Source organism: Crocodylus porosus, unplaced genomic scaffold (assembly GCF_001723895.1).
Source record: "Crocodylus porosus isolate Cpor-Errol unplaced genomic scaffold, CroPor_comp1, whole genome shotgun sequence".
Classification (NCBI taxonomy): domain Eukaryota; kingdom Metazoa; phylum Chordata; order Crocodylia; family Crocodylidae; genus Crocodylus; species Crocodylus porosus.
The window spans coordinates 1,125,333-1,149,984 of record NW_017728922.1 but is presented as its reverse complement, the minus strand read 5'-3'; the positions used below and the strand labels follow the sequence as shown (position 1 = coordinate 1,149,984).

Below are 24,652 nucleotides of genomic sequence, written 5' to 3'. Positions count from 1 at the left end.
TGCACATGGGAACTGCCAGGTGGAAAAGACCCTTTATTTCCTCTGGAAATGGGGAGGGGGAGTCAGAATTGGAGAGGTAATAGTGTTTTCTTACAGTGTTAACCACTGGAGCTTCATCATATCAATTTTCATTAAAAATAAAGCATCGCGGCTTGCATGCCGTGAGCCAGCTCACTGTAATGCTGTGGAGACTGCAGTTAGCTGAACATGAACAATTGCACGGTGAGGTGTGAGCTTCCCTCATACATCTTAATGGGCTATTAACTTTAGAGCCTCATTACAACCACTTAAATGACAACCCTGTTACAAGGCTTCATTCAGCACTGGCCGACATAGCAGACACATCCATCAGTAGTTCTTGTCCATCGAGGCCATGCTTACCTGGCATGCCCTGATGCTCCATTTTTCAGCAGGTAGCTGTTGCCAAGGCACATGTGCCTTCCAGCAGCAGCCGGAGCTCTGTGGGTTTAAATATGTTGTTTCAAAATCTGGACTTTACTTGTGGATGTGACAGCGAGGCAGTTGCCGCTGGGGATGGTTGAGGCCTCCTCCTCACAGCATAAAATCTTCTTGATGCTCAGGATAGTGATGGGCAAAGGCTCCTTCATGTTCTTTACCGTCAGCAGAGGCACAAGTAACCCCACGTTTCACACGGACGATTGTACATAAAGAATGTTTATCCTCTTTCCTCGAGGCTCTTGTTCTGGGTCTAGGATTTTTCACTGGGGTATTTATGGTTTTGTCAATTCAGCTTGGCCAGTTTTCATTTATTGCAGAATTTTATAGTCCAAATTAAATTTTATAGAAATATCTTCTTATAATGTATTTATCTCCTAAAAACTAGCATGAAGGTGCCAGGGCTGGGAAAGAAATAATGACATTTTTGTTCTCAATTTTCCATAATGCTGGCACCATTTTATATAACTGTTATATGATGCTCAACAGGCAATACCTTTTTTTATTGTAGGGTCTCTTATTCACAGCTTGGACTAGCACTCCTCATGGCTTGCTGGGTTTTTTTAGTACATTTTATAGCAAGGAACAAGAATGAAAAATCCCTTGCTCTGTTCTTCTTGCTGGAACACTTCCACGCTGCAGCTTCACTTCTGAGGTTTACCTGACCTCTCTGGATTTATTCTTGCTGTAATCTCCGTTATTCTGCTGGAATTTCCTAATGCGAGATTTTTAGGGTATGACCTATATCTACCTTTAACTAGAAAGTACCTGAGTGTAATGCAGCGGATCTTTGTGCCTTGCCTCATTCAGCCGTCCTTCCATGAATGTTGTATGTGGGTGAAGGGGTGCAGTTGCTTTATAAAATACTCCAGTGATCTGTACTATTGCATGTGGCAATAATATCGTGTAGACGGTCTGTTCTGATGAGAAGAAAATGCTAATCTTTATGCCAGTACTTTGCAGCTGGTTTCTCTTTATCTGTGATGCCAACATTTCAGAGTCTTTCATAGATTGTAGCATCAGAAGGGACCCCGAAGGATCATCGTGTCCAACCCCCTGCCTGTTTTGTTGCTGCATGTATTATCTTTTGATATTTGTACATACAACAAAGATGTCCTTTGGTGACATCTCTGTCCATGCTACATAAAATTGATATATGTGGTGATTTCCAGGCTGGGGGGTAGTGGAGGTTCTGGTGACCATGTGCAATGCTGTTATTGCGAGGGGGATGCATCAGTCTGGTACTGCTTTTAGTTTGATTTTTATGCCTGGATCCTGATGCCCTTTAGAGGGTAAGGGTGTGGGAAATGGGAAACAGCGGAGGACGTGGGGGAACAAGAATCTGCCTTACAAATCATTCTTTTAGTGCGAGATGGCAAAACTGCCTCAAGTTAAGTATTTCTCAGCTTCTGATGTCAGTTTTAATAGGGGATCGCTGGCCCAGGGCTACCCCTTCTAATGAGCTCAAAATATTTTGAGTGTCTGGCCCAGTTGGCCAGCCCAAAGAACTGCAAACACCATTCTGCTTACCTGTCGAGCCGGTGTCAGCAAAGTTTCCTAGCCCAAATGCCCCAGATTAGGTCTGAGAGGTGCAGACATTGGGATCCAGCTGCCACTGCTACTTCTGTCTGCCACCTGCCTGGCAGAGTGCAGGGAGAGCCCCGTGCCCATCCTTGGGCCAAATCCAAAGGCTCTGCAGGCCGCAGGCTGCCACACCTTCCTGTAAAGCCCTTACATCTTTGATTTTTGTCCTTGGCAACATCAAATCGCCACCTTCCTGTTTGCTTGCAGCCAAAAAGTAGATTACCGTTTATTTGAGATGTCCTCTCTTGTTGCTGTATTGTCACAACTAATGCATGAAATACATTAGTGTGCTTCTTTCCAGGCTCTTAAATATACCTGCCCTATAAAAACCGGGTATTTTGTGAGAGCGCTTTGTAGCAGATAGAGTGCTGTATCCTTGGAACAAGTTAACCAAGGCCACTAAATATTGCCAGAGATGGTTTGGGGATGTGGGGAAGGGAGAGGAAAGATAATAGGCTCCAGGTGGTGATGGTGAGTTAATGACGGGCATTACCACGGGAAAACACGCTTAATTCCGCTAGATACCCAGTGTTTGTTTTCAGGATTAGCTGCTTCCCCTAATCTTCTTGATTAAGGATTATGATTGCTGTAGAAGTGTAATCCAGATGAGCCTCCAGGAGATGACTGACAATTTACAATACAATGCAGTTTGGAAATGGCCTTTCCCTGGCTGTTAATCTAGACAGCTAAATACAGGTAATGTGTTAAGTACAAGGCTCCCTACAGCTAACCTTGTCGATAGAGCCCGAGGCAGAGCTTGGGAAAGTGTTTCATGACATAAAAAGAAGGGAGAGGAAGAGCATTGAACGAGGTATGTCTAGGATGATCTCTCCCTTCTTCATTACCCTCCCCTGGCCTCCACCACCATTGGTCTGACTGTTCTGTTTAATAGCTATGAATACTATCTATTACTATCAGTACTGTACTCATACTGTTAGTTAATACTGTTAACACTGTCTAATACTATTAATACTGTACTAGCTGTTTCTACAGCTCCCTGTGGCAGTGAGTTCCAGAAGTTAACTATATAAGCTGCAGAAAAATTGCTTTCTCTTAGTTTTAAATCTGTCTCCTGCTAATTTCAGCAAGCTCCTCCTGGTTCTAGTATTCTGGGACTCAGTGAACAGCAGTCCCTTATTCACATGGTCCACACCCTTCATGACTTTAGAGACCTCTGTCATATCTCCCCTTCTCCTCCTTTCCAAACTAAGCAGCCGCTTACTTTTGATCCAAGTTGCATCGCAGACTAAGGTTTGACTGTTGGATAGTGATGGCCAAGAAACCGGGGGAAGAGGGTGATAAAGTTAGATCTTAAGTATGAAGGAGGTGTGTGACTTCTCATCCAGATGCAGAGTATCATGAGAGGAGGACTGATTGCCCCAGCATCCCAGAGGCAAGGAGGGAGAAGCACTGAGAACTGGGGGACGGGCAGAGACCTTGAGAGGCGGGGAGGGAGCTATCTCCTCTGCTTCTTCCTCCTACACAGCCATGAGATTATAATGAACTATAGGAGGATTTGCATACCAGTTCGTCTTAATTTAACTGCTTTCACATTACTCAAATGCCAGTTCTGTTAGAGAATATGTAGCTTTTTAACTTCAGACCAAGTTCAGCCACCTTCCCAAATAAAAAATCCTCGTTACAAAGTACCTGTGGTTTTGGCATTTTACCTGTCTGCCCCATAATAAAAAGAAGCTGCTTATGGAGATGCACAGCTTTTCAGTGTCCTTTTTAAAGGAAAAGATCTGTTACTAAATATGCTGTCATGATCTATGCGCTGAAATGTAGCAAAGCCCTTTAAAACGAATACCCGCTAGATGACTAAATTCCCTGGGCATGAAAAGGGTAAAAGGCGATAGGAAAAGTGACCTGATAAAGGATGGCTCTATTAGCTGAACACCATCTGTGAGCCACCAGAAAATATTTGTCACTCGGTGGTCGTCTGAAATGAATACCTGTCGAAGGAATCGGTCTGTTTAAACACAACTGTGTAGCACCCATTTATTATTCTACCATCACCCCTTCAGCTTACAATGGGATCCTGTCCTCTGACTGAGCAGTGGTTTTAACGTTGGGGGTAATTATATTTTGCTTAAAGGTCTACGTTCTCTGTCCATTACAAGAACGTGATTGAAGATCAGCTTGCTCGGGGGTTGGAGAGCCCTTGCCCTTTGGTCTGAAAGAGAGCGTGGGCCGTGATCTGGGCATGCCACAGCTGCAGCGTGGCCCTCAGCTGCCCTCCCTCTCACTGTGCTCTTCCATAGGACGGAAGTGGTGTTCGCCTCCACTGCCTGTCTGTCACATGCGTGACAGTTTGGGACCAGCATAGAAGGTACTGACATTGGGGTCCGTCCCTGTCTAGATTCATTGTGGAGCGCAGCCGTGTGTGTCCAACACGTACCAGGCAGGTCCACCCAGTAATGCCTACGCTGAGCCCCAAACCTGGCTGAAGTGGAGCGTATATATGGGATATCGTTCTAGCCTGCATTTTAAACCACTTAATGGATGAATTTCTGTTGCATCCTCTGAAACTGTTTCAGTGGCTAATCATCCTTGCTGTGAGAAGACATCTGTGTCTTATTTCCAGTTTGATTTCCCACCCTCCCTCCCAATTTCAGATCTCAGGCAATGGACTTTCAGGCATTTCTCTGCTAGATTAAATAGCCCTTCAGTAGAAAAGATTGCTTTTTCATCTAGTTGTGAACAAACTTACGGTCAAGAGCCACCTTTGGTTTCTGTTGGGTAAGCCAAACAGACTGCACGGTAAAGGGGAGAGCAGCACACTTAAACATGTAGCTTGTGATGGTATGAGTCAGTGCATTAGAAACATGATGAATCAATGTCAAGGAGCATGACAAAAATGAATTCTTTAGCTGTATATGCACTAATGCGAGATGTCTGGGCAATAAACAGGAAGATTGGAAATGCCCATGTAGGGGGAAAGTTCAGCTTGGTTGATAGTCCGTCAACCTGGTAGGACGATAGAACTGGTGAAAAGGTGGAGGTGACAGGCTCTATGTACCAAAGGGCTTTTTACTGAAGACTCAGAAGTGTGTGGTCTTCAGTGCCTGTGGCTTTGTTTTCTGACAAAATGGAAGATAGGGCAGAGGCCACGGCGGCAGGTAGGAGAGCAAGATGAGCACCTTGTTCTACTCTTCCCCCTTGAATAGGCAAGAAAACGGCATTCTTCCTCCAAACTGGGGGGCACGCAGGAGGTCTTGTGCCGCAGACAGCAGTGTCCTTGGAGGTTTCACCAGTCATACAGGATCGTTTTCTAATATAACAAGTACTGCCTCCAGTGTGGGATAATCCACTGTTAGATCTCCTTCTGACAGCTAAAGATGAACTGATCGCTGAGCTGAAGATTAAGATCACACACTGTTCTCGTTAATAGCCAGCCAGAGAGTCTTCGGGTTTGTCTATGCTGCTGACTGCAGCATCACGTGGAAATTTTAGCTTTAAATGAGCCGGCCTTGGGCACTGGAAGCAGCCCGGCTGTGGCAGGATGGTTCAGTGCCCCCTTGGCAGGATGAGTTTGCCCGCATGGACCAGAGTGCTGCGGTATCAACACTACTTCCAGCCCGTGGACTAGCTCTCGTGGCTCTGCAGTGTGGACGTATCCATAGCCTGTGCTAAGGATCTGAGGGCAGATCTTACCTTGAAGCAGTCTGGAAGACACAGGTTTGTGAGAGAGAGTTTTTACTTAACTCCCTTCACTGCCCCTCGCTGGAAACAGTGTTTGTCTGGGGAAGGTTTCAGAAGCTTTCCATCCCTTAGTTGATTTCATTGCTCCATTTCCTCCTTCCCTTTACTTGCCCCTTCCATCAGGTGGTTGCCATTGCCCTTTCTGCCCCCAGAATTGCTCACTTCCCTGCCTGTCTCTGAGAGGACGCTTGCTCTGATCACCATCGATATTCCAGTGGAGTGGGCCTACATGCACCTCTGCCTGTGCGAGCTCCCTCCCCTGCTAGGCAGATGTCCATTATAATGAAATGTAAAAAAGGAGAAAAAAATAATAATAAAGGCAGAAGAGTGTAATGTTATGGCTTGATTTGACAGGACCTCCTGCTGCGGCAGCTGCCAGTGCCTGCCATGGAACAGATTAATCTGTATTCAAGCACACCGCTGCTGAAGTCAAGATCGATCTAATTAGGGTATTTTAAACACTGCTTGCATCCGGAGTCTGTCTGTCTGTGGAGGTGCGGGGAGGGCTCGAGTTTCTACACTAACGTGGGTCTGGGAGAAATCCCCGGAGCAGCAGGGGATCATATGCTGCCTGCCTCGAGGGCGGCGGGGCCTCGTGTGCTGCACAGAGACGACGTGTACCATCACCTAAGATTTGAGAGGCTTGATTACTCCTGGCATACGCAGAGGGGCAGCATCCTCTGCTCGTGGCCCTTGGACATCTGTACAAGTAGGGGATAAGTTGCTCCTTTTCCACATGTTGGCTAGAACACGGCTCTTGTCCAAGGGGTGATGAGGTGCTGGTGGGGCTGAGCTCGACACCTGTTCAAGGACACATATCTAGGCCCTCCTTGCATGATGGCATGTGTGTGGGCCATGAGGGGAGTCCACAGCCAGTCTTGCCTTTTTTTTTCCTGCACCAAATCAATGCTTTCCCTGCAGGGAAAGCAACTTCGGTTGAGACCTGATGCTCTTTGAAAGCTTTGCCAAATAGTCGTCGAGTTGATTTGAGCTACTTGGGGGGTTGCCTGAGAACTGTATACAACCCCTGTGGCTTGTAGTGGTGGGGTGAGCATGAAGTCCAGCAACTGCGGCCTTTACTGGGCAAAAGGCACAAACTAACAGCAGTGTCGAGACCTTTCTCAAGGAAGATCCCGCTGGTGAGTGAAGGCTCAGTTCTGTGCAGTTGCTTTTTACTGGCGTGGAGCCCATCTGTTCCTTTTGGGCACCTTCCCACAGTGCCCAAAACACACGTGTCCCTCAGCCCATACCTTATGCTAGTGTGGCAGCTTTTTTATTTTCACTGAGTAATGGGTTCAGCCATGTTTCATGTCAAGCTCTACTTAGAGTAAGCCCCCAAGTCACCAGGGCTGGGGTGAATCAGCAGCTCACACGGTCGCGCTGTTCCTGAAACACCAGGTCCTGGTGCTCGAACACTGACTGGGGGGAGGGAGCGAGGTGGGTGGATGGGAGCCGCGGGGTTGTCCCCAGCACCCCGGCAGCATGGTAGGACTGTTTCTTCCCTGGTGGCCCCAGGAACAGTCTCAAGCAAATGCTGGAAATGCAGCTAGTGAATTCTTGGACTTTCTTCCCAAGCAGCAGAACAAGCTGCTTGGGGCATTTCAAACTTTCCTGCGTGTCCCTTTCATCATAAGAAAATGGAGATGGTTTTTTGGGGGGGGGGGTTTTATAAACCCCTGTCGTTTTTTAAATAGACCCTGATTTGCTATAGCGTGCGTGGGTTAGCTGCCTCCCCACAGCGAGCGCTGCATTCACGTATCCATAGCTATCCTTCACCTCCGTTTTATCCTGTCGGAATGACAGAGCAGCCGAACGGTGCCGGCCACCAGATAAACCTGTTATCTCCTCTGCTCTTACTGCCAGCCGCTCTCCCATTCTCCTGGGCACATGAAAAATTGACGCTACCTCAGGCAGAAATCTGTTTCTGAGGAAGCTACATTTATTAGCAGCTAATGAAATGGGTGTGTGCGTCTGGTTTTGCCGCCTGTGTGTGGCACACAGTTAACCTTTGGGACAAGGAAGGGGCTGACCCACCGCTTGAGACAGGTTGTTGAAGTGGCTCTTAAGGCAAGGATGAGCTGTCAATTCGGGTGAAAGCCCCATGCAAACAGGTAGATGTCACCTGTTCTTTGTACAGAAGTGCAGTTGATTGGAGCGTCTCGTGGCTCTAGGCTAGGCTGAGCAATGGAAATGCATGGTGATCTGCTTTGACAGCAGTGTGACAACATTTCCTTTCCTCTGCATGTTGCCGTATCCTGTGCGCACCTTGCCACCTGTTCCTTCCCACTTTCAGCTTGGAGATTTTTTATGGCTGCTCTTTCTTATCAGTCTTGATCAATAAGCTGAAAGCAAAGATGTTGTGATGTTCTAGCTTGGAACACGCAGACATGCCTGAAACCTGAGCTCTGCACTTTGTGTACGCTGGCAGGCAGGACACGGTAAGGAATGGCTTGGCAAGGGAAGGAAGCTCCTGCCTCTGTCTTTGGACTTGGCTTTGCCTTCCTGGAATCAGACCATTGGCCTCAAATATACCCTGCTTTTGCACAGGGCAGTGGCAGGGCCACCCTGCACCTCTTGCCTCTTCAGGGGGGCTCTGCAGGGAGACTACATCGATGCAGGAGTGGCTGGTTTTCACAGCTTCTTCCCCACTCTGTTCTCTCAAGAGGCACTGCTGCTTCCAAGCTGCATCCAGCACATTCAGCTGCTGTTGTCCGCATATCAATGGATGGCCAAGGTGCTGGGAGCCCAGGAGGAAAGCCTTCATAGTCAGAGGCCTTGACACCAAAGGAACAGAGAGAGATGTTTTATTGGGAATAAACTTAAAAACAGGCACAGTTTTGTCCCTGTGAATGTGCAGAAGCACAGCGGGCTCCTTCGAAGGAGACAGAGTAGAGGGGAGTCTGGCTTGTCTACTCCTGGGAAGCCGAATGCCAGTGAAAAGGCACCACGGTGCATCCTAGAAAGGAGGAGACCTAGAACAGGGCTCTCCCCTTCTTGGGCCAGCAGTCAGGACCCCATCCGGGGAGATGCTGAATGCCCCGAATTCCCTCGAAGGTGCCTGCTGCCCGGATAAGAAGCTGTTGCCCTGTGGCATTTGCGCGGATCTGGGAGATGATTCTGTTCGACAGGGAAGAGCTTCCAAAAGGCATTTGTGAAGAATGAGAGAAGTGTTGTGATGCACGCTGTGCTTTCCCTTCCACAAAACTGTGCTCTTCTCCAGGCTTCCCCGAACGGCAGTCTATTGAGGGACATCTGTACCACTGTTCACGGGAGGAGAGCACCTTGAAGCTGGGGCCTGCTGCTGAAGGAGAAAGGAATCAGTACAGATTTGAGGCACTTGGTTCAATTGTCATTCAGAGAGGAATTGAGCGGGGTTGAACATCAACACGGATTATCTCTTGCAGCTGTTCCAGCCAGCTCTTTGCTGCGTTCCAGGGTTTGTGCCCTGGAAAGTGTGACCTAGCCGTGGGATCTGGAAGGCTGCAGAACAGGTTTATTTGCTCATTATTTCTTTGTTTGTTGTGCCGTATTCGTATGCAGTGCACAGGACTTGCTGCGAATAAGAGGTCTGAGGATTTTTCTCCAGCGAATGCCAATTAAATCTCTGCATGAGCTGAGTTCTGGCATGGTTATTCCTTTCTTGAGCTTTCCTGGTCTAATAACTGCTCCCTCCTTGGTAACCTAAGGGTCACTTGGAGGGCAGTGCCAGCTTCTGAATGATCCCTGGGCCGGGGCCGGAATTACTGTTGGCCATGAGGGAAGGAGCACGGAGCAGCAACTGTGCCTTTAGGTAGGCTGGGAGCTGCCAGAAAGCAAGCGTAAGCCGGTAGGTAGATACCCTGGACTTGTCCTGCGTCACAGCCCTTGGTGCCGCTCGTATGAGTATCAAGAAGAATCCAAAAGGGGACAAGAGTAGCGCAGAGGATGTGGTAAATGCCTTGGGCTAGTGGATTTCCACCTGCACCGTCCTCTTGGAAAACTTCCCTTGTCCTCTCTGACCCCCGGCCAGGCAGGGACCTTCCTGCCCCCCCTGACCACCTGTGCATCTTTCGCTCTTCCCCCCAGAGCACGTCTGCTCCATCCTGGCCTCCCTGCTGCGGAATCTGAGAGGGCAGCAGAGGACGCGGCTGCTGAACAAATTCACCGAGAACAACAGCGAGAAGGTTAGTACGCTGCCTGCCCAGCCGTGCCAACTCTGGCACGGCGCTGTTAGGGAGCCCACTTTATGGTGACTTGAGCCGATCCTGACCACTGGATCAGTTCTCATGGGGACACTTGTGTGGAGCAGCGGTGATGGGGAATATCTTAGTCCTGTCTCTTACCCTCCAGCTTATAGCTCTCTCCTCTACCCATGCTCCTCTTAGCAGCTGTGTTGAGCTGCCTGTAATTGCCCCATAGTATCTACATGACAGTAGAGCACCAGCGAGGACCTCTGCAAAACACTCGCTTCCTTGGGACTTGTGCCTTCAGCCCTTCCAGGGTAGAGCCGGCTCCTCTGTACAGAAAATAGCTGTAAATTCCCATTGTGTTTTGAAAGCATCTTTGTTGAAATGGCTCTGTCCCCCCTGTAAAATCCCTCCTTCCCCTAGTTATTTTAAAGTTTGTTCAGTTGTTTAATCTGGTACTGGGGAGAGCAGGACAGCCATGCCTGGCAGCCATCTGAATGATCAGAGCCCGGCTAGACAGAGGGCTGTGCTTACAGAGCTGGGGAAGCGGAGGACTGCAGTGGGCTGGCACGCTTGCCTGGTCAGTCACTTCCTAGTTCATTACATGTGGGATAAAGGCTGCTGGCTTTTCAGTATTGGCCAGTCTTATTCCCACACGCGCCCAGGAACAGCATGTCCTGAGCCCCGGAACTGCCGGCTGCTTTGCAAAGGCTTTTGTGAGCAGGTGGCAGAGTAGGGTGGATTGGGTGGCGAATGCCTCGTTCTTTCTTGGCTTAAGTCTGTCTCTCTTGTGCCGTCACAGGTGGATCGGCTGATGGAACTGTATTTTAAATACCTGGATGCGATGCAGGTGGCCGACAAGAAGATTGAAGGAGAGAAACATGTATGTACTGCTTCCCGTGTCAGCAGCTCCTCCCCCTTCCTCCCACTCTGAGCCTGCTCTCAGGAGCAGAGCTATGTTTTTTTTCTAATGCCATGCATTTGGCATGGTTTAGCTTGGCTGCCTTCTGCTTGGCCTCTTGCAATCAGCTAATGCCTGCCTGCCTTGAGAAGCATTCTTCTCGCAAGGGCGCTTATCCATGGGGATGCGGCTGTACGTGGGGGCTGGCTGGAACGTTGCCACTGGGCAAGGACGACAAGCATCTCCGTAAGCTGCAGATGTTTCTGCCTGATAGACGCTCGGCAGCCAGACCGGTGAATGCCAGCCAAACCTTGCTGAGTCCCCAAGGGCGGCAGCACAGTTCGCCACTCGGCAGGTACCGGTGCCGCTCTTCCCTTGGCTACATGGGCGCAGCTTTGTTCTGTGTGCAGTGGGAGCTCAGTGCCATCAGGGTGTTGTCCACATGGCACGGAGCTCCTGTCTGGGGCATGTGCCTGTTCAGCACCTTGTCCCATTCCGATGTGCAAACTTACTTTTCTTCTCTGCTGCAGAGAACGTGCTGGCTGTCTCCCTCCTCCCTGCTACCTTATGGCTGCTCCCTCTGCACACTTATCCCCTTGCTTGCAAATGTCAGCTCTCTCCTTGCCCTGCCAGGGCTACACCATTGTTTTTCTTTTGCTTCCGACTCTGCAAAGCAGCATTTCTCTCCCTTGTCTCATTAACCTTCTCCAGACAGGCATTACAAATGCTCGCGCAGCTCCTGCTAGCAGGGCACCAGTGCCTCGGAGAAACAAGGTTAGATCCACGCTGTGAAATCATGCACTTGATGGCTTTGGTTGGGTTGTGCATCTGGCCAGCACATTCTCAGGGACTGACTCGGGGAGAGCGCTTGTCTTCATTGCCTAGGAAGACTGTGATAGGAAACTGGTAGCGACAGCTCCATTTCCATGCAGTTGCAGCTAGCATGGCTGCACTCCCATTTTGTGCAGTGTCAGGATTTAGGTGGCAAGGGAGATTCCTGCCCCTACAGCTGGGATGAGATTAGCTGGGACCTCTCCTGCAGCTTGGAGGTCCTGCATGGTTGTAGGTAGCTCCTCATAGGAGGACCTCAAACCACAGCAGTAGTGGTTCCTGACTCTCAGTGGTACAGGGATGGGCTGACAGGGGAGTAAGGGAACTGTGGTGTGACAACTGGAGGTGATATCGAAGACCACCTACCTCCTCTTCAGTTCTGATCAGCTGCTAGAGCTTCTATTCCATGGAGCTAGATGGGGCTGTAGCCAAAGTCTGGTGTTCACTCTCAGTGCCAGCCACGGCTCGTTTTAAACAGCACGAGCATCGGTACCATATCGCGCTTCCTTGGAACTGAGGCTGAAACAGACTTTTCTGAAAGGGAGAATGAGCTGTTGGAGTCAGGAAGCAGCTTGCCGAGCTGTTAGCGACTTTGGCCTACTTCCCACAAGATTATCTGTATCAGCATTGAAGAGGGTGTGAAATTAGCACTGATGGAGAGTAATCACTGCAGCCGCTCTCCCCGACACACAGGCAGTCTCCATGTGCCACAGGCTGCCCCCGCCCCCCCCCAGCCCAGCTCCTCAATGCCAAGGCCGTTGCACTGGGCACGGGCAAACATTGTGAGGGCGTTAGGGCTCCGCGGCTTTGTGGCTGCTCAAAGAGGCACAGGGGTGTGTGATGGATCTAGCTGCATCCGCCTCCAGCACTCAGGCTCCATATGGACAGCTGCAGCTTCACACTCAGTGGTGGCCTGGAGCAAGACAGCCCCTTCCCAGCCCTGTACGACTCCTCCTCAACTCGGAGGGAGGCATTATTCATTGTTCCCATTCCAGCATTGATGTGTGGGCTTTGGAGCTCAAAGAGCAGGACTAATGATGTTGATGAAGCCTAGCTGTGCATGGGCAGCTGCTATTTAGAGCCCGCGCGCGCATACTCACAGAGCACCTTTCATCCAGAAGAGTCCCAAAGGCTTCCACAGCGGCTCCGCCGGCAGAAAGCCCCTGAGTGCTGCTCCAGCCGGCAGCCAGCTCAGGGAGTTTGTGAGCCCAGGACAGCTGGGCAGCCCTTTACAGAATACACGGGGGGAGGAGGGGCTGTGCATGGATCAGCATCCATGCACAGCAGATGAGACCATAGTGTAAGGTTTGCTTTGCAGATAAGCTGCATGGGCCTGGCATCAGTGACACCGTAAGGGTGGGGAACTGCTTCATTTTCTCATCCCCTTTCTGTGGTTGCCACCCCTGGTGTCGCTGAAGTAGAGCTGTTTAGAGCCCGGTGTGTTCCTGACAGACCCGTGGCCCGTTCTGTGTGCTCTGCCCTGCCACCCTTCTCTCCGGGGACAAGGAAACCCTTCAAACTCAGCTGTCTGCATGCAAGTCCAGCTAGAAGTGCTGGTTCCCTCTGACATGGTTTCGTCAGCCTGAGTGAGCCTGCCCTCAGCTGGAAGGGCTGAAATCCATGGTGCCTCCCTCCTCACTAGGGATCTTTGGGGCGAGCAGAAGCGTCCTCCAGCTCCTTTGTCTTCCTACAGCAACTTCCAGCCGAGAGCCACAAAGCCTGTCTGGCTCATTGCGCTTCACACATGCGTGGCAGGAGGCGTGATTTGGGGATGGGGGTCAGGTCACAGTTGCACCGTTACTGTTTGCCGGGGCAAGTAGTAATGATTTTTGGTTTTGGGGCCATTCCAGACCCCACTGCAGCCTGGGCCCTGGGACAGAGACCCAAACTGGCTAATAGTCAGCCCTGGCCATGTAACATTTAAGGTGCTATATAGACCAGCCATAAAAAGATTCTGCATTAAATGTGGAACATTTTTATGGCTCATTTCCCATTATGTGGTATCTTAACTTGGGGGCACCTGTAGCCCTCTTCCCATCCATGCTACATTGAACATGTTAATCGCACCATGAATGTGACGTGTAGAGGGGGCTGAGCAAGTCATTTCACTTCTTTGCACCTTCTGTACAACGGGGTGCTGGTACTTCCATACCTCGGGGGGGCTTGTGAAGCTGGAACAGCCAGCGTGGGCTAGAGAGGGACCTGCTTCCACATGGTTGGGCTGTGGCTTTCCATCCAAAGTGAGTGGCAACCAGAGGCCGGGTCCACACGAGCATCCCTGCCAAGGTCTGGTACTCGTCGTAGCTCTTTGGAGTCTCGAGCAAACGGAGCCTAGCTTTGGCTTGTGAGAAGAGCATCTTGTCCTCTCTCGCGCTCTTTAATCCTTTCTGTAGGAAAAGGTACAGAACCCCCTTGGCTTGTAACTCGGTCTCAAATGAGACGTAATTATAGATGCCGGCAGTAGCCTCAGCAAGCTCTAAAGAAGGGAAGAAAAAGGAGGAGATGGTTTAATATATTTTTTTAGTTCCACTGAAAATTATGCTCAGCAGGTTTATTCAATGAAATGTTCTCACCAGATACTTTGCACTGTAATGACTTACAAATTACATGCTAATTGTGCTACAGTTAAGTCATTCGAGCCTTGAAAGGGAGAGACAAGACTCCTGGAACTGAGGCAGTGTCCACAGATTTTGATAGCTTAAATGGGGATTTGTATCAACCTGGCATTTGAGTTCACTTTAAAATGCTCTGAATTGCGCAGAATTGAATTGAGGGCGGAAAATAATGAGGGGTTAATGTAATGTAGGAGGATCGTACCTCTGCTGGCTGGAGGGCACGCGGATGTGGAGCCCGGCTGTGCTGACACTGTTGACACTGGTGATGGTCCTGCCCTCCTTGCAGCCTGTGCTGCGAGCTGCTTCAGAAGAAGCAAGGAGGGTGAGAGGAGCTCCACGCTCCCCTGCTGGGATTGCTGGGTCATCTAGACATGTCCTGCAAGTGCCCTGTCACGCTTCCCATTTCTAGTGCCAGAGCTGAGCGGCAGATCTCTCCCCTCGTGTTTACCAGTTCAGCGGAGGTGCTGGCATCGTAGCAAACGCGGTGACCTTTGCAGCTCTTGCAGAAGGACTGCTCAGGGTACGGACGCACCAACACATCTCGGCATGTAGGCAGGCGTGAACAGCACTCTTCCCCGCAGTTGGCTGGGCTGCTTTCTTCCCCACAGGTGGGAGAGCTGGTCTGTCATTGAACCGCCGGATGTGCAGACCTGCATCTGCACTAGGGAGCTGGGTTTTTTGCACATAAAGGAACAGGCCATGTTCCCGTTCGGAGCATGAGTGATGCCACACTGAACATGAGGGTTTGCTGGGGAAGTCGACGCCTGCTTACAGAGATGGCACGGTGCAAATATTGGCAGCACCTCTGCTGTGGTGTGTTGTTTGAACACCTTGACGTGGCGAGTGTAGTGCCTGTAGCTGCCCCTGGCTTGTGCTCTATGGACCACAGACCTGGGCTGTAGATAGCTTTGCCAGGGCCCTGATGCTGTTCACATCAGGCACCTTGACACTGCTTCAGTCTGTCCAGTCTGTCCTGTCCAAGCTAAGATAGAAGCAGATTCGGCAGACTGCGCTCGTCAGCTTCACACGTGCGCAAGGCCAGCTTCGCATCACAAGGCCCATAGCGCTCCCCGCAGCCATGGATCGTGTTGGCACAGCTCGGCTTCCTGCAATAAAGGGAGGTGGATTCCACCTCTCCTGTGGTTTTTTAATCTAAAATCAGTGCTCTCTGCCATCCCTGCTTTTGCATGCTCCACACCAGCCATTCCCAAACTCTGACAGATTGCGCACCACCAATTTAAAACAATACAACCTTAAGTGCCACCAGCAATTTTTTGTCAAATAAGGTAAATATAATAAATCTGTTAACACGTACCACGGACAGGTTGTTTGCGTACCACTGGTGGTACCTGTACCACAGATTGGGAACCGCTGGTTCAGACATGGCTCCAGCTTCCCCCGATCCGCACTGCTGAGGCAGGAGGAAATTACAAGCTGCTGTGCTTAGTCTTGGGCATTCCTGGTCCTAAATTTTTAATCTGTTTAAAATGCTGTTGGACTGCAGCCTGCTGCATCTGCTGTGTGCTCCAAGCCTGCTGCTGCCTGTTTGCAGTACCAGAAAGGCATCCTTTCCCCACTTGAATGGATTTTTTGGCTTCTGGCACTTTTTTTTTTTTACACCTTGCTCTTGAGCCCTGGCCCGTGGCTGCAGGCAGGATATTGGCGGGGTGGTGCTGCTGGTGCCAAGCAGGTGGGTCTTGCCCCTGCACATGGGATCAAACCACTGCTTGATACAGGGTTGGGAGGGACTCTACCCTTACCCCCAAGTCAGGTTTGCACGGACTGGTTGGCAGAAAGGGGGGCTATTTTCCTCTGTATGTAGTACACGAGCCTCTTCCTTGAACATATTTTGCCTCCAGTGCTCTTGCCATCACGGGGCTTGGGCCCCCGCCCTTGTCTCCTGTTCCCTTCCTGCAGCGTGTGCCGGGTTCGTTGTTTACTGGGTGCTTTCTGTCCAGGCCAGGGCCCATGGGGCTATGGCCACCATGGTGAGGGGTTTATGCCTGGGATCAAGGGACTGGACGACTGGGGCCCCCAGGAGATTCCTTCTGCTCCTCCGTTCCTCGCAGGCTGATCACACCTGTGTTCTCTGCCTTCCCACTGCCACCTACCCTAGTCCCGGTTGGCTGGTGTGCACACATGTACATGCACACACGCATGTCTCTTTCCTAGTTTGGATCAAGCGCTTGATGATGGGACTCACTCTGTGCAATACCTGGTGTCTGCCTCGGTCACCGGACAGCCACACCGCTGTGACTGGCCGACTTCCCTGGTAGGGAGGCATGGAAAGCAGGGCCGGGAGGGACCACGGGTCAGCCTGTCCGGTGCCCTGCTCGAGGCATCCTTCCGCCTGAGCCTGCCCGCACAGAGCCGGGTGGTGGGAGTGGGGCTGAGCTGTGTCCCTTGGTGCAGAAAGCAAGGCCTGGGTGTGGTTTTTGCACCTCCTGAACCACTGAAAACCTCTGAGGTTTTGCTTGCTGCTTGGCACGTGCTCAAATGACTCTGCTGTTGCAGGAGTGGGGAGAGGAGGCAGAGTCCTGCCGGCATTCCCTCTGGGGCCAGGGCTGCCCTCTCCTGCTCTGCCTCAGACCAGCTGTCCTGGGCTGGGAGAGACAGCCAGACTGGGGCATGAGGAGAGGGGCATGGAGCCTTTCTCGCACCCTCGTCCCATGCCCTGCGACCAGATGTCTTCCTGCCTGCAGCGGTGGCAATTCCATTGTATCTTTAGGTTTCAAGTCTTCACTTGACACCTCTAGGCCTGCCCTGTCAATCCCTTCTCATTAGTGTGAGAGAAGCTCATTTTAGCTTCAGAGAAGCCCATCTTATTGCTGTCTTCTCCCATCAGCAAGGGGCATCTCAGCACACATCCCCAGTAGATTAGAAATGGCATCAGGATGCTCATTTGGAGGTTATCGACTTGGCAGCTCCACAACAGGGAGACAAAGTGGGGAGGTGGCTGCGTGGTGCAGCCCTGGCGGTGGATCAGCATTTGAAGAGGGGCAGTGGTTGGAAAAGGCTGCAGAAGTGGCATCTGCACCTGGTGCAGATCTTCCTCCAACGCATCTTGGGAGTTAGGGCTGCTCCACGTGTTGGCAACAGCATGGCCTTTGTGGTGGGGCAGGGGAAGGACCAGCTGTCTTCTCGCCTGCCGCCTGCGTGGTCAGGAACGTGGTCTGCCGGCTTCTGCGCCCCCGGGCACCGCGCTTGGCAGTGGTTACAGCAGAACGCAGCTTGGCTACCCGGCGCCAGGTCACAGCCTTGCTGCTCCGGGATGGTGGTCACTCGTGTTGCTCTGGGCAGGAACTGGAGCGCGCACAGTCCTTCGGTGGGGCCAGGGCCCCGGGGTTTGGTTCATCAGATCCGTGTCTGCCCTTGAACAGGATCCTGAGTGCATCATGGTGGCAATCGAAGATCCTTGGTTGACAGCGGCTGCTTGGGCTAGGCACTGAGTATGTTGGGGAGCTTTGCCACATCCTCCCCTAGCCCAGCTCCAGCCATCACCTTCCAGCCCTTGGAGTGCTGCTGCAGCAGGAAACAGCTGGGCATCCTGCCCGGGGCTGTCTGGTGGCCTTCCTGCCCTCAACAGGCCCTCTTACAGCAGAGTGAATCCCAGCAGATCCAGGCACCAGGGCATCTGGGCTCCCTGCATAGTCCATCGTCCTCCTCTATTGCTTCCTACAGCAGAGCCCACCGCTGCTGCTCTTCTTGCCCATTGGTGGTGTCATAAAGAAGCAGGGCTGCAAGGGACATCCGAAGGTCATCTAGTCCAGAGTGACCCTGGGAGGGGAAGATGGGAGGTAGCATTTGGCCCAGGACTCAGGGGGGGAGGCGCTATCCTGAGGGCTGTTGTAGGCTTGTGGCCGTATGATGAACCGGCTGCAGCGGGTTCATCTCTGCTCCTGGCACAGGCCTGAGGGTTGCTGTGCTGCTCTGGAGGAAGCCTGTTGTTTGACTTGAAGGGTTGGTGTTTTCCCCTGTAGTGCTGCCAAGTGACTTACGTGCAGCCGATAAAACTGTTGCTGTTCACTCTGCTCTTCCATCGAAAGCAGTAGTTTGCAGCTCCCGTTCCACGATTTGCTGGGGTCCTGGTAGCTAGATTCATTCATGGTTTGGACATCTCCCCAGACACAGCCTGCTTCCCAGTCAGCCCGGCCGAAAGGGTGGCTGGGCTGCCTCTCCTAAGGGACATCCTGGACTCCCTCCAGGGTGCCCTGCTGCTGCATCCTAGCTCAGGCCTTTTGGGCAGGTGCCTTCAGCAGCTGCTGCGCTCAGGGGTTGGGAACGCGCCTGTCGCAAAGAGGTGTGCGGGGTTAATTCTGTTTCTGGTGACGAACGGCCTCTGCCCATAACTGGATTAAGGGCCCGGCTCAGAGAGCCCTAAATCAGCTTGTGACACCAGCGACCTTGCATGCAGATGTGTTCGCAGCGCGCACGCGCGGAAGAAGCTCTCCTTGCTGAGCGCTGCAGGGACAGGGCGCCCGCCGGCGATGGCTCTAATGAGGAAATATTGCTCCGCTGGCGTGTGCCCACCTGCCAGCCTGCTGCATAATGAATCACGCAGGCTGCACGGAGCCGGCAGGGCCTGACAAGAGGCTACCTTTATTTTTTTTTGTTTAAAATAAGTCCACTGGGAAGATTACGAAAGGTCACATGTGATGTGAGGCACCGCTGGGCTCCCTGAGCACGGCTGGCAGGTTACGGATGGGGCTTGGCTTAAGCAGCCCTTGTTTGAAGTCATGGCTGGGTTTTCCTCTGCAGCATCTTGGAGAGGCTCTCAATGAACAAGGGCCGGGCCACGATTGCTTTCCCTTCTGGCCTTGCCGTGGATGCTGGTGGCTGCCTCCTTAAAGTCAAGGTCATATTGTGGGGTTTGGGGAGGGAAGGGAGAGGCTTTGCTGCCTAGGTCACCTAATGCCTGTGCAGTGCAGGAACCTGGACAAGGGTAGCTTCTGGGCCAGATGAGGCCAGGAGAGAGAAGCAGAGAGGCCGAGATATTTGGCCCTGGGGAAGAAAGAGGGCAGTAGCGGTTTTGGCTGTTCCACTCCCTCTGGCTGGGACTCAGGGGGGCTCTGGGAGGAAGCTGCATCTCAGTGGGTGAGCTTTGCATCTGGGTGCACCAGGCATGTTTAATGAAGGCTACAGCTGGGAAGTCCTGTCCAACAGGGTTGACTATTATCATTCAACTAACCATAGCCATCCCAAATACCTCCTCTTCCTTGTCTGGTGCAGCCTCAGTGATGCCAACGTGGTGGAGCTCTGGGGCCCAAAGAGCAGTGGGCACGATGCCTGCCAGCATGGGTTTAGGAAGGTGTTTGGGTGGGGGAGCCTTGAGACACTAGCCGAGGCACCATGTCCCAGTGTGTGGGAAAGCTGTGAGCTTGTGCAGAGCAGCTCATGTCTCTGCCCCTAGTTTGCAAATTAGCCAGGCATTTGTGCTTTGGGTACAGGCTGGATCTGGATAAAGCAGTAAGGCGGCTCTGCGTCCAGTTTCGCTTTTCCTTGTTCTTCAGGACATGGTACGTCGGGGAGAGATCATCGACGATGACACGGAGGATGAGTTCTACCTCCGTCGCCTAGACGCTGGCCTCTTCGTGCTCCAGCTCATCTGTTACATCATGGCAGAGATCTGCAGTGCCAGCGTCCCCCAGGTAAATGCAGGCCCTGCGTCTGTGGGGTGGCAGGAGATGTTCTTCGTGTCTAATGCACGTGCAGCCCAGCTCCAGTGTTCCCTGATAGCTGGCTCTGGCTGGAGCTCCAGCTTGGACCATGCAGATGCCCCTCCCCACCCCCTGTGAGCACAGATATGGAGGGCAACCGGCTTCCTGCATGCACAGTGTTTGCAGCCCCATGGGGTGAGCCTTTCTGCGCTAGCCTGGTCCTGCGCTGAGGGAAGCGGGCTAAGGGCTGTGCTGCCTATCATGGCATGCTTCTTCCTCTCCTCTTCCTCACTCAGATCCGCCAGAGAGTCCACCAGATCCTGAACATGAGAGGCAGCTCCATCAAGATCGTTTGGCACATCTTGAAGGGTGAGTGTTCAGTTTCCCACTGGGATCCTGCACATCTGGTCTGGATGCACAGGCCACCCCTCCAGGGGACAGGTCGAGGAGACAGCATGGCTGTCACGGGACAGACTGGTGCGCTCTGCATCCTTGGAGCAGCTGAGAGCTTGGGGGCACCAGGGCTGGGCACAGTCCCCCACCACCACCCCACGAGTGCTGCTCTTTCCCTCCCAGTCAGGAGTGTCTTTGGTGTCCACAGAAATCCAGGCAGCTCTGCTGTGGGTGTCTGCCGTGGTAACGCAGCCCCCTGGAAGCCTTGCTGAGTCCTGTCTTCCCCTAGCAGGCCCAGCACCTCCTTGCCTGTCGCACACTAGTGTACCGGCCTGTTCTCAGTGTCACATGAATATGGATGGTGGCGCGGCGGCCTCCCTGCTAGCTGCGGCGTGCGGCCGTGGGGAGTTGCCATCCCGGCACCTGCGTTGTTTCCGATGTTCGTGTTAAACGACAGTGGTGCCTCCCTGGGCTCTGCCTCCTGCTGTGCGTCTGTGAGGAGTTCTGGTGAAACCTGGGTGTGGGGGTCACAGACTGGGCACCAGAGCCAGCTGGGGGCTTGCCCCAGTGCCTGTTTCCAGGGTGGGGGTGAGCGAATCCAGAGCGTTGGCTTTGGTCCTGCTGCAAGGGGGAGGATTCTTTGACCCGCTGGTCCTGAGGGTGCGGTGCCACCCCCAAGGTGACTTGGGGACAAGGCCGAGGTATCGGGCAGCTCGAGCACCGGTCCTCCGGTCACAACCTGGCCGCAGTGTCCGGTGCCCCCCGTCCATCAACTGGCTCGCTGCCTGCAGGGGCTGAGGGCTGTTCCAGCCCCTCCATTTATTTTTGCTTTGCACTCCGTGTGCTGCTCCTGTTTCGTTGTTATTTTCTATTTTTGCATACTAATTAGAAGCCTGCTTTTTAGTTTGATTTTATGGCCTACATATTCTCCCTGTTTCTCTGGCAGCCTGACAGCTGATGGGTCCCTCAGGATTGCCGAGAATTGCTTATCATGCAAGAGAGGCAGGAGGACTTTGTTCCTAAGGTGGTGTCGGGGGTGGGCAGGGAATAACCACTGGCTCACTGGAGCAGGTCAGAGCCCACTGGCCAGTGGGAAGGAGCAGTGTCCCACCCAAGGCCCAGGTGGAGAGTCAGGCCCAGGGGGTAGCACCCAGGCTTCATCTCTCCCCTCCATAGAGGAAGAGGAGCAGGAAGCCTAGAAGCAGGGATGCTTGCTGTGATGGGAGGAAGACGAGCTGATGGGGGTCTGCCCAGAGGGCTGAGCTGTCTTATTCATCCCAGGCTTAGTCCCGAACAACAGCAACCTTTGGGGCTGGCCCAGGAGTGGGGCCAGGGAGGAAGGCAGCTGGTCTTACAGTGAGAGGTGAGAGGCACCTGGAGTGGGGAAATGCACCGGGGGCTTCACCCTAGGCCTCTGCTGCACTTGAAGAATGCTCCCAAAGCAGCACGACTTCAGCCATGTTGTCTGTGTGTGGACACACATGTGCATGTGTTCCCCCACCCAGGTGCTCAGCTCCCAGTATCCTCCTGCAGACTGGGGAGCATCTCCCCAGTGGCCCTGGCTGTGCCGTACCCGCTGTGCTGTGTGCGGTGCAGCAGAAGCCGGGCTGAGGCCCCGGCAGCACCGGGAGGGCCGGTCCAGAGGCAGCGCGCGCTGGCTGCCGGCTGTCACGCCGATGCCACGGCCCCGTAAACGCAAGGCGGCTTCCAAGTGGGTAATTAAGAAAGAAAAAAGGCTCGGGTCTAGCGCTCCTGTCTGCTCTTTTCAGCGTAATGTCAGCAGCTGCTGGTAACCTCGTAAACATTTTGCCAGCCAGTCCTTGTAAAGCTTAGTCTCATGGAACCGATGCTGAGGAGGAAAAGCGTGGAGCTTCCTGGCAAAAGCAGGAGACGGGTGACCTGCTCCCATGCAACGGGTCTGTCCCAAGCCGCAGAGGGGCCCAGCTGCTGGCGACCACCGTCACCATTGCACTGCTTGAGGCAAACTGCGCAGACGTTCAAACGGTCCTTCAGGCCAAAACCCCAGCTGAGCCCTGGCCGCCTCCAAGGCTTCAGCATTCGTGGAGAAGCGCCTCCAGCTTCCTGCTGGATCTGGGCCCCCGGCGCTGTGCTGCCCTGGTCACACTCAAGGGTTCGAACAGCCAGGGTGCAGCGGCCCGGGGAGAAGTCACACTGGGGCCATAAGTCAGCAGAGGCAGCTGAGTTGTTGCAGCTGCTTCCGAGGCGCCCTGCCCATGCCTCGCACCAACCTCTGTGATGGGCAGTGCCCAAAACTGCTGGCAGGACTGTGTGGGCAAACCCCTTCCCTGTTGGCATGTCCCTCCCCCCGCACAACACCCAGACTCTATCTCCTGCGGGGTGAAGCGCTGAGAATGGGGTGGCATGTCCATCCCTGCTGGGTGATGCAGTGGAGACGGGCTCCAGCCCCCCCTGCCTGTCTGCCTTGCGCCCTGGCGCCTGCTCCCTCGCAGCCCGGCTTGGCAGCATCATCACCTCCTGCCACGGGGACTGTAGCAGGTTATAAATATTCAGAGCCTCCCTCCCAGAGGCTGTGGCAAAGAGCTCCCTGCTTTGTGTGTGTGAAGAGAGCGCGCGCGGGAGGAGAGGCTCCCCCGGCAGCTAACTTCTCCCTGTCCCCAGCCTTTTCAGCGCGCCTACAATGAAGGCTTTGATGGGGCTCCGCAGCATGGAGCAGCGCTGAACACATCAATATTAAAGCAAACTTCCTGCAGCCGTGTTGCCATTCAGCGCCGCCTGAATGCCAGGCGCTCTGTTTGTTTACGGAGAAGGGGAAGGATGAGCAGAGGCGGGGGCTGGAGAGCGCTCCCTTCCCTGGCTGCCGATTCCCGGAGATTTGTTCAGGTCCCTGGTTTGCAGCCCCAGATGTGCCTTTCAGCAGGGGGTTTTTTAACGCTCTTTTGAATGTGCAGCTTCCTGTGGCAGCAGAGCTGGGAGGGAGCAAGAGCTGCCTCCATGTCTGGGCGGCTGGCGGGCTCCATGCCCCAGTGGGAATCTGGGGGCAAGGGCTCTGCCCAGGGGAGGACCAGGAAAAGCTGGTCCCTGGCCAGCCTACGAGCTGTCCGGTCCCCACCCCTGCACCCAGCAGAGACTGCCCAGAAAATGCAGCCCTCGCTACCCAGGCCTGTAGAATAGGTAGGCTGCAGATGACGTGGGAGGGGGCTTCGCTGAGCCCTCCTGTGCTGTGTGCACTGGGGGCCAGGCTGGCCCACAGCCTCTGAGCGCCCTGGGCAGTGCTGTGCTTGCTGGCGGGCCCCGCAGCTGCCTGGGGTCTCGTTGCTGGGATGGTACAGTGGCATGTGTTGGGGGGCCCAGGTGATTGTCCCCAGAAAACACGGGGGGCTCCCAAGCTGCACCTCTGCCAACACCCGTTGTGCTGCCAAGGGAGGAGGGAGGCGCAGCGTCCCTTTGCGTCCCCCAGTGAGGAGGGGGCAGGTGTGCCCGCGCACAGCTGGACTCCAGGAGAGAGTCTGTGTCCATCCCTTGGCCGAGTCCCCGGCAGCAGCTCGCAGCCCAAGCTGGATCCACGTAGGCTGTGGCGGGGCCCTGCCCCGGGAAGGGTTTGTCATCCATCCTTGTGGCTCAGGCCTGTTTTCTCCCTGCAGAGTACGCGGAGAACATCGGGGACGGGAAGAACCAGGAGTTTCGGGAGAGCGAGCAGAAGCGGATCCTGGACCTGCTGGAGAATTTCTGAGGGCCTCGGACCCAGCCTCGGCGTCCTGCCGGGAGGATGCAGCCGGTGTCACCGTGCCCCTGCCCAGCCCGCCCGCCCGGAAGTGACTTTTATAGGACACCAGCTCTTGCTGGGGAGGTTCAGATATTAAAGTTAATTTTTGTATTCCTTGGTGGCTTTCTGCGGGGGAGGGAGAGTTGCCGTGGCAAGCACTGGGCCGGGCAGCCTAATCCCTCCGCTCTTTCCCCGGCTGCCTGGGCTACGTCTCTGGCAACGTCGGGGCACGTGACGGCCTGGCAATGACTGCAGGCACCACAGAGGGAGGTCGGTGCTGAGTAACGGCTTCCTTTCCAGGATAACCTGGGGCCTGGCCTGCAATGTGGGGCTGCCCCAGGCCGGCAGGGCTCCGCGCTCTCTGCCTGCGCCCTCCCGAGGCCGCCCGCCGGCCAAGCCCGCGCCTCCCCGCCAGCAGGAAGTGCCAGAAAAGGTTCCTGCTTGGCTCTTTCTTGCCGCTGCTGCCTGTCATCCCAAAGCAGCGTGTGTCGGCAAGATGGGCCCTGCCTCGTTCAGAGAGATTTGCATGCCAGCAGCATTCGTGTTTTATCTCGGAGAAAAATGCGTTGTCAGGGAAGCTTAAAGGCTTCCTTCAATCA

At 53.5% G+C, this 24,652-nt stretch overlaps 1 protein-coding gene across 1 annotated transcript in view; it reads left to right on the top strand.

Moving 5' to 3' along the window:
* CTNNBL1 (catenin beta like 1) overlaps nt 1-24,164 on the top strand; it is a 66,238-nt gene extending 42,074 nt beyond the window's left edge. Inside the window, exons 12-16 of the mRNA XM_019539511.1 lie at nt 9,811-9,908; nt 10,714-10,794; nt 19,769-19,906; nt 20,212-20,284; nt 23,932-24,164. Of these exons, the coding sequence (XP_019395056.1) occupies nt 9,811-9,908; nt 10,714-10,794; nt 19,769-19,906; nt 20,212-20,284; nt 23,932-24,020 (479 nt within the window). The 3' untranslated portion in view covers nt 24,021-24,164. The remainder of the gene's footprint in view (nt 1-9,810; nt 9,909-10,713; nt 10,795-19,768; nt 19,907-20,211; nt 20,285-23,931) is intronic.
* The last annotated feature ends 488 nt before the right edge of the window (nt 24,165-24,652 follow it).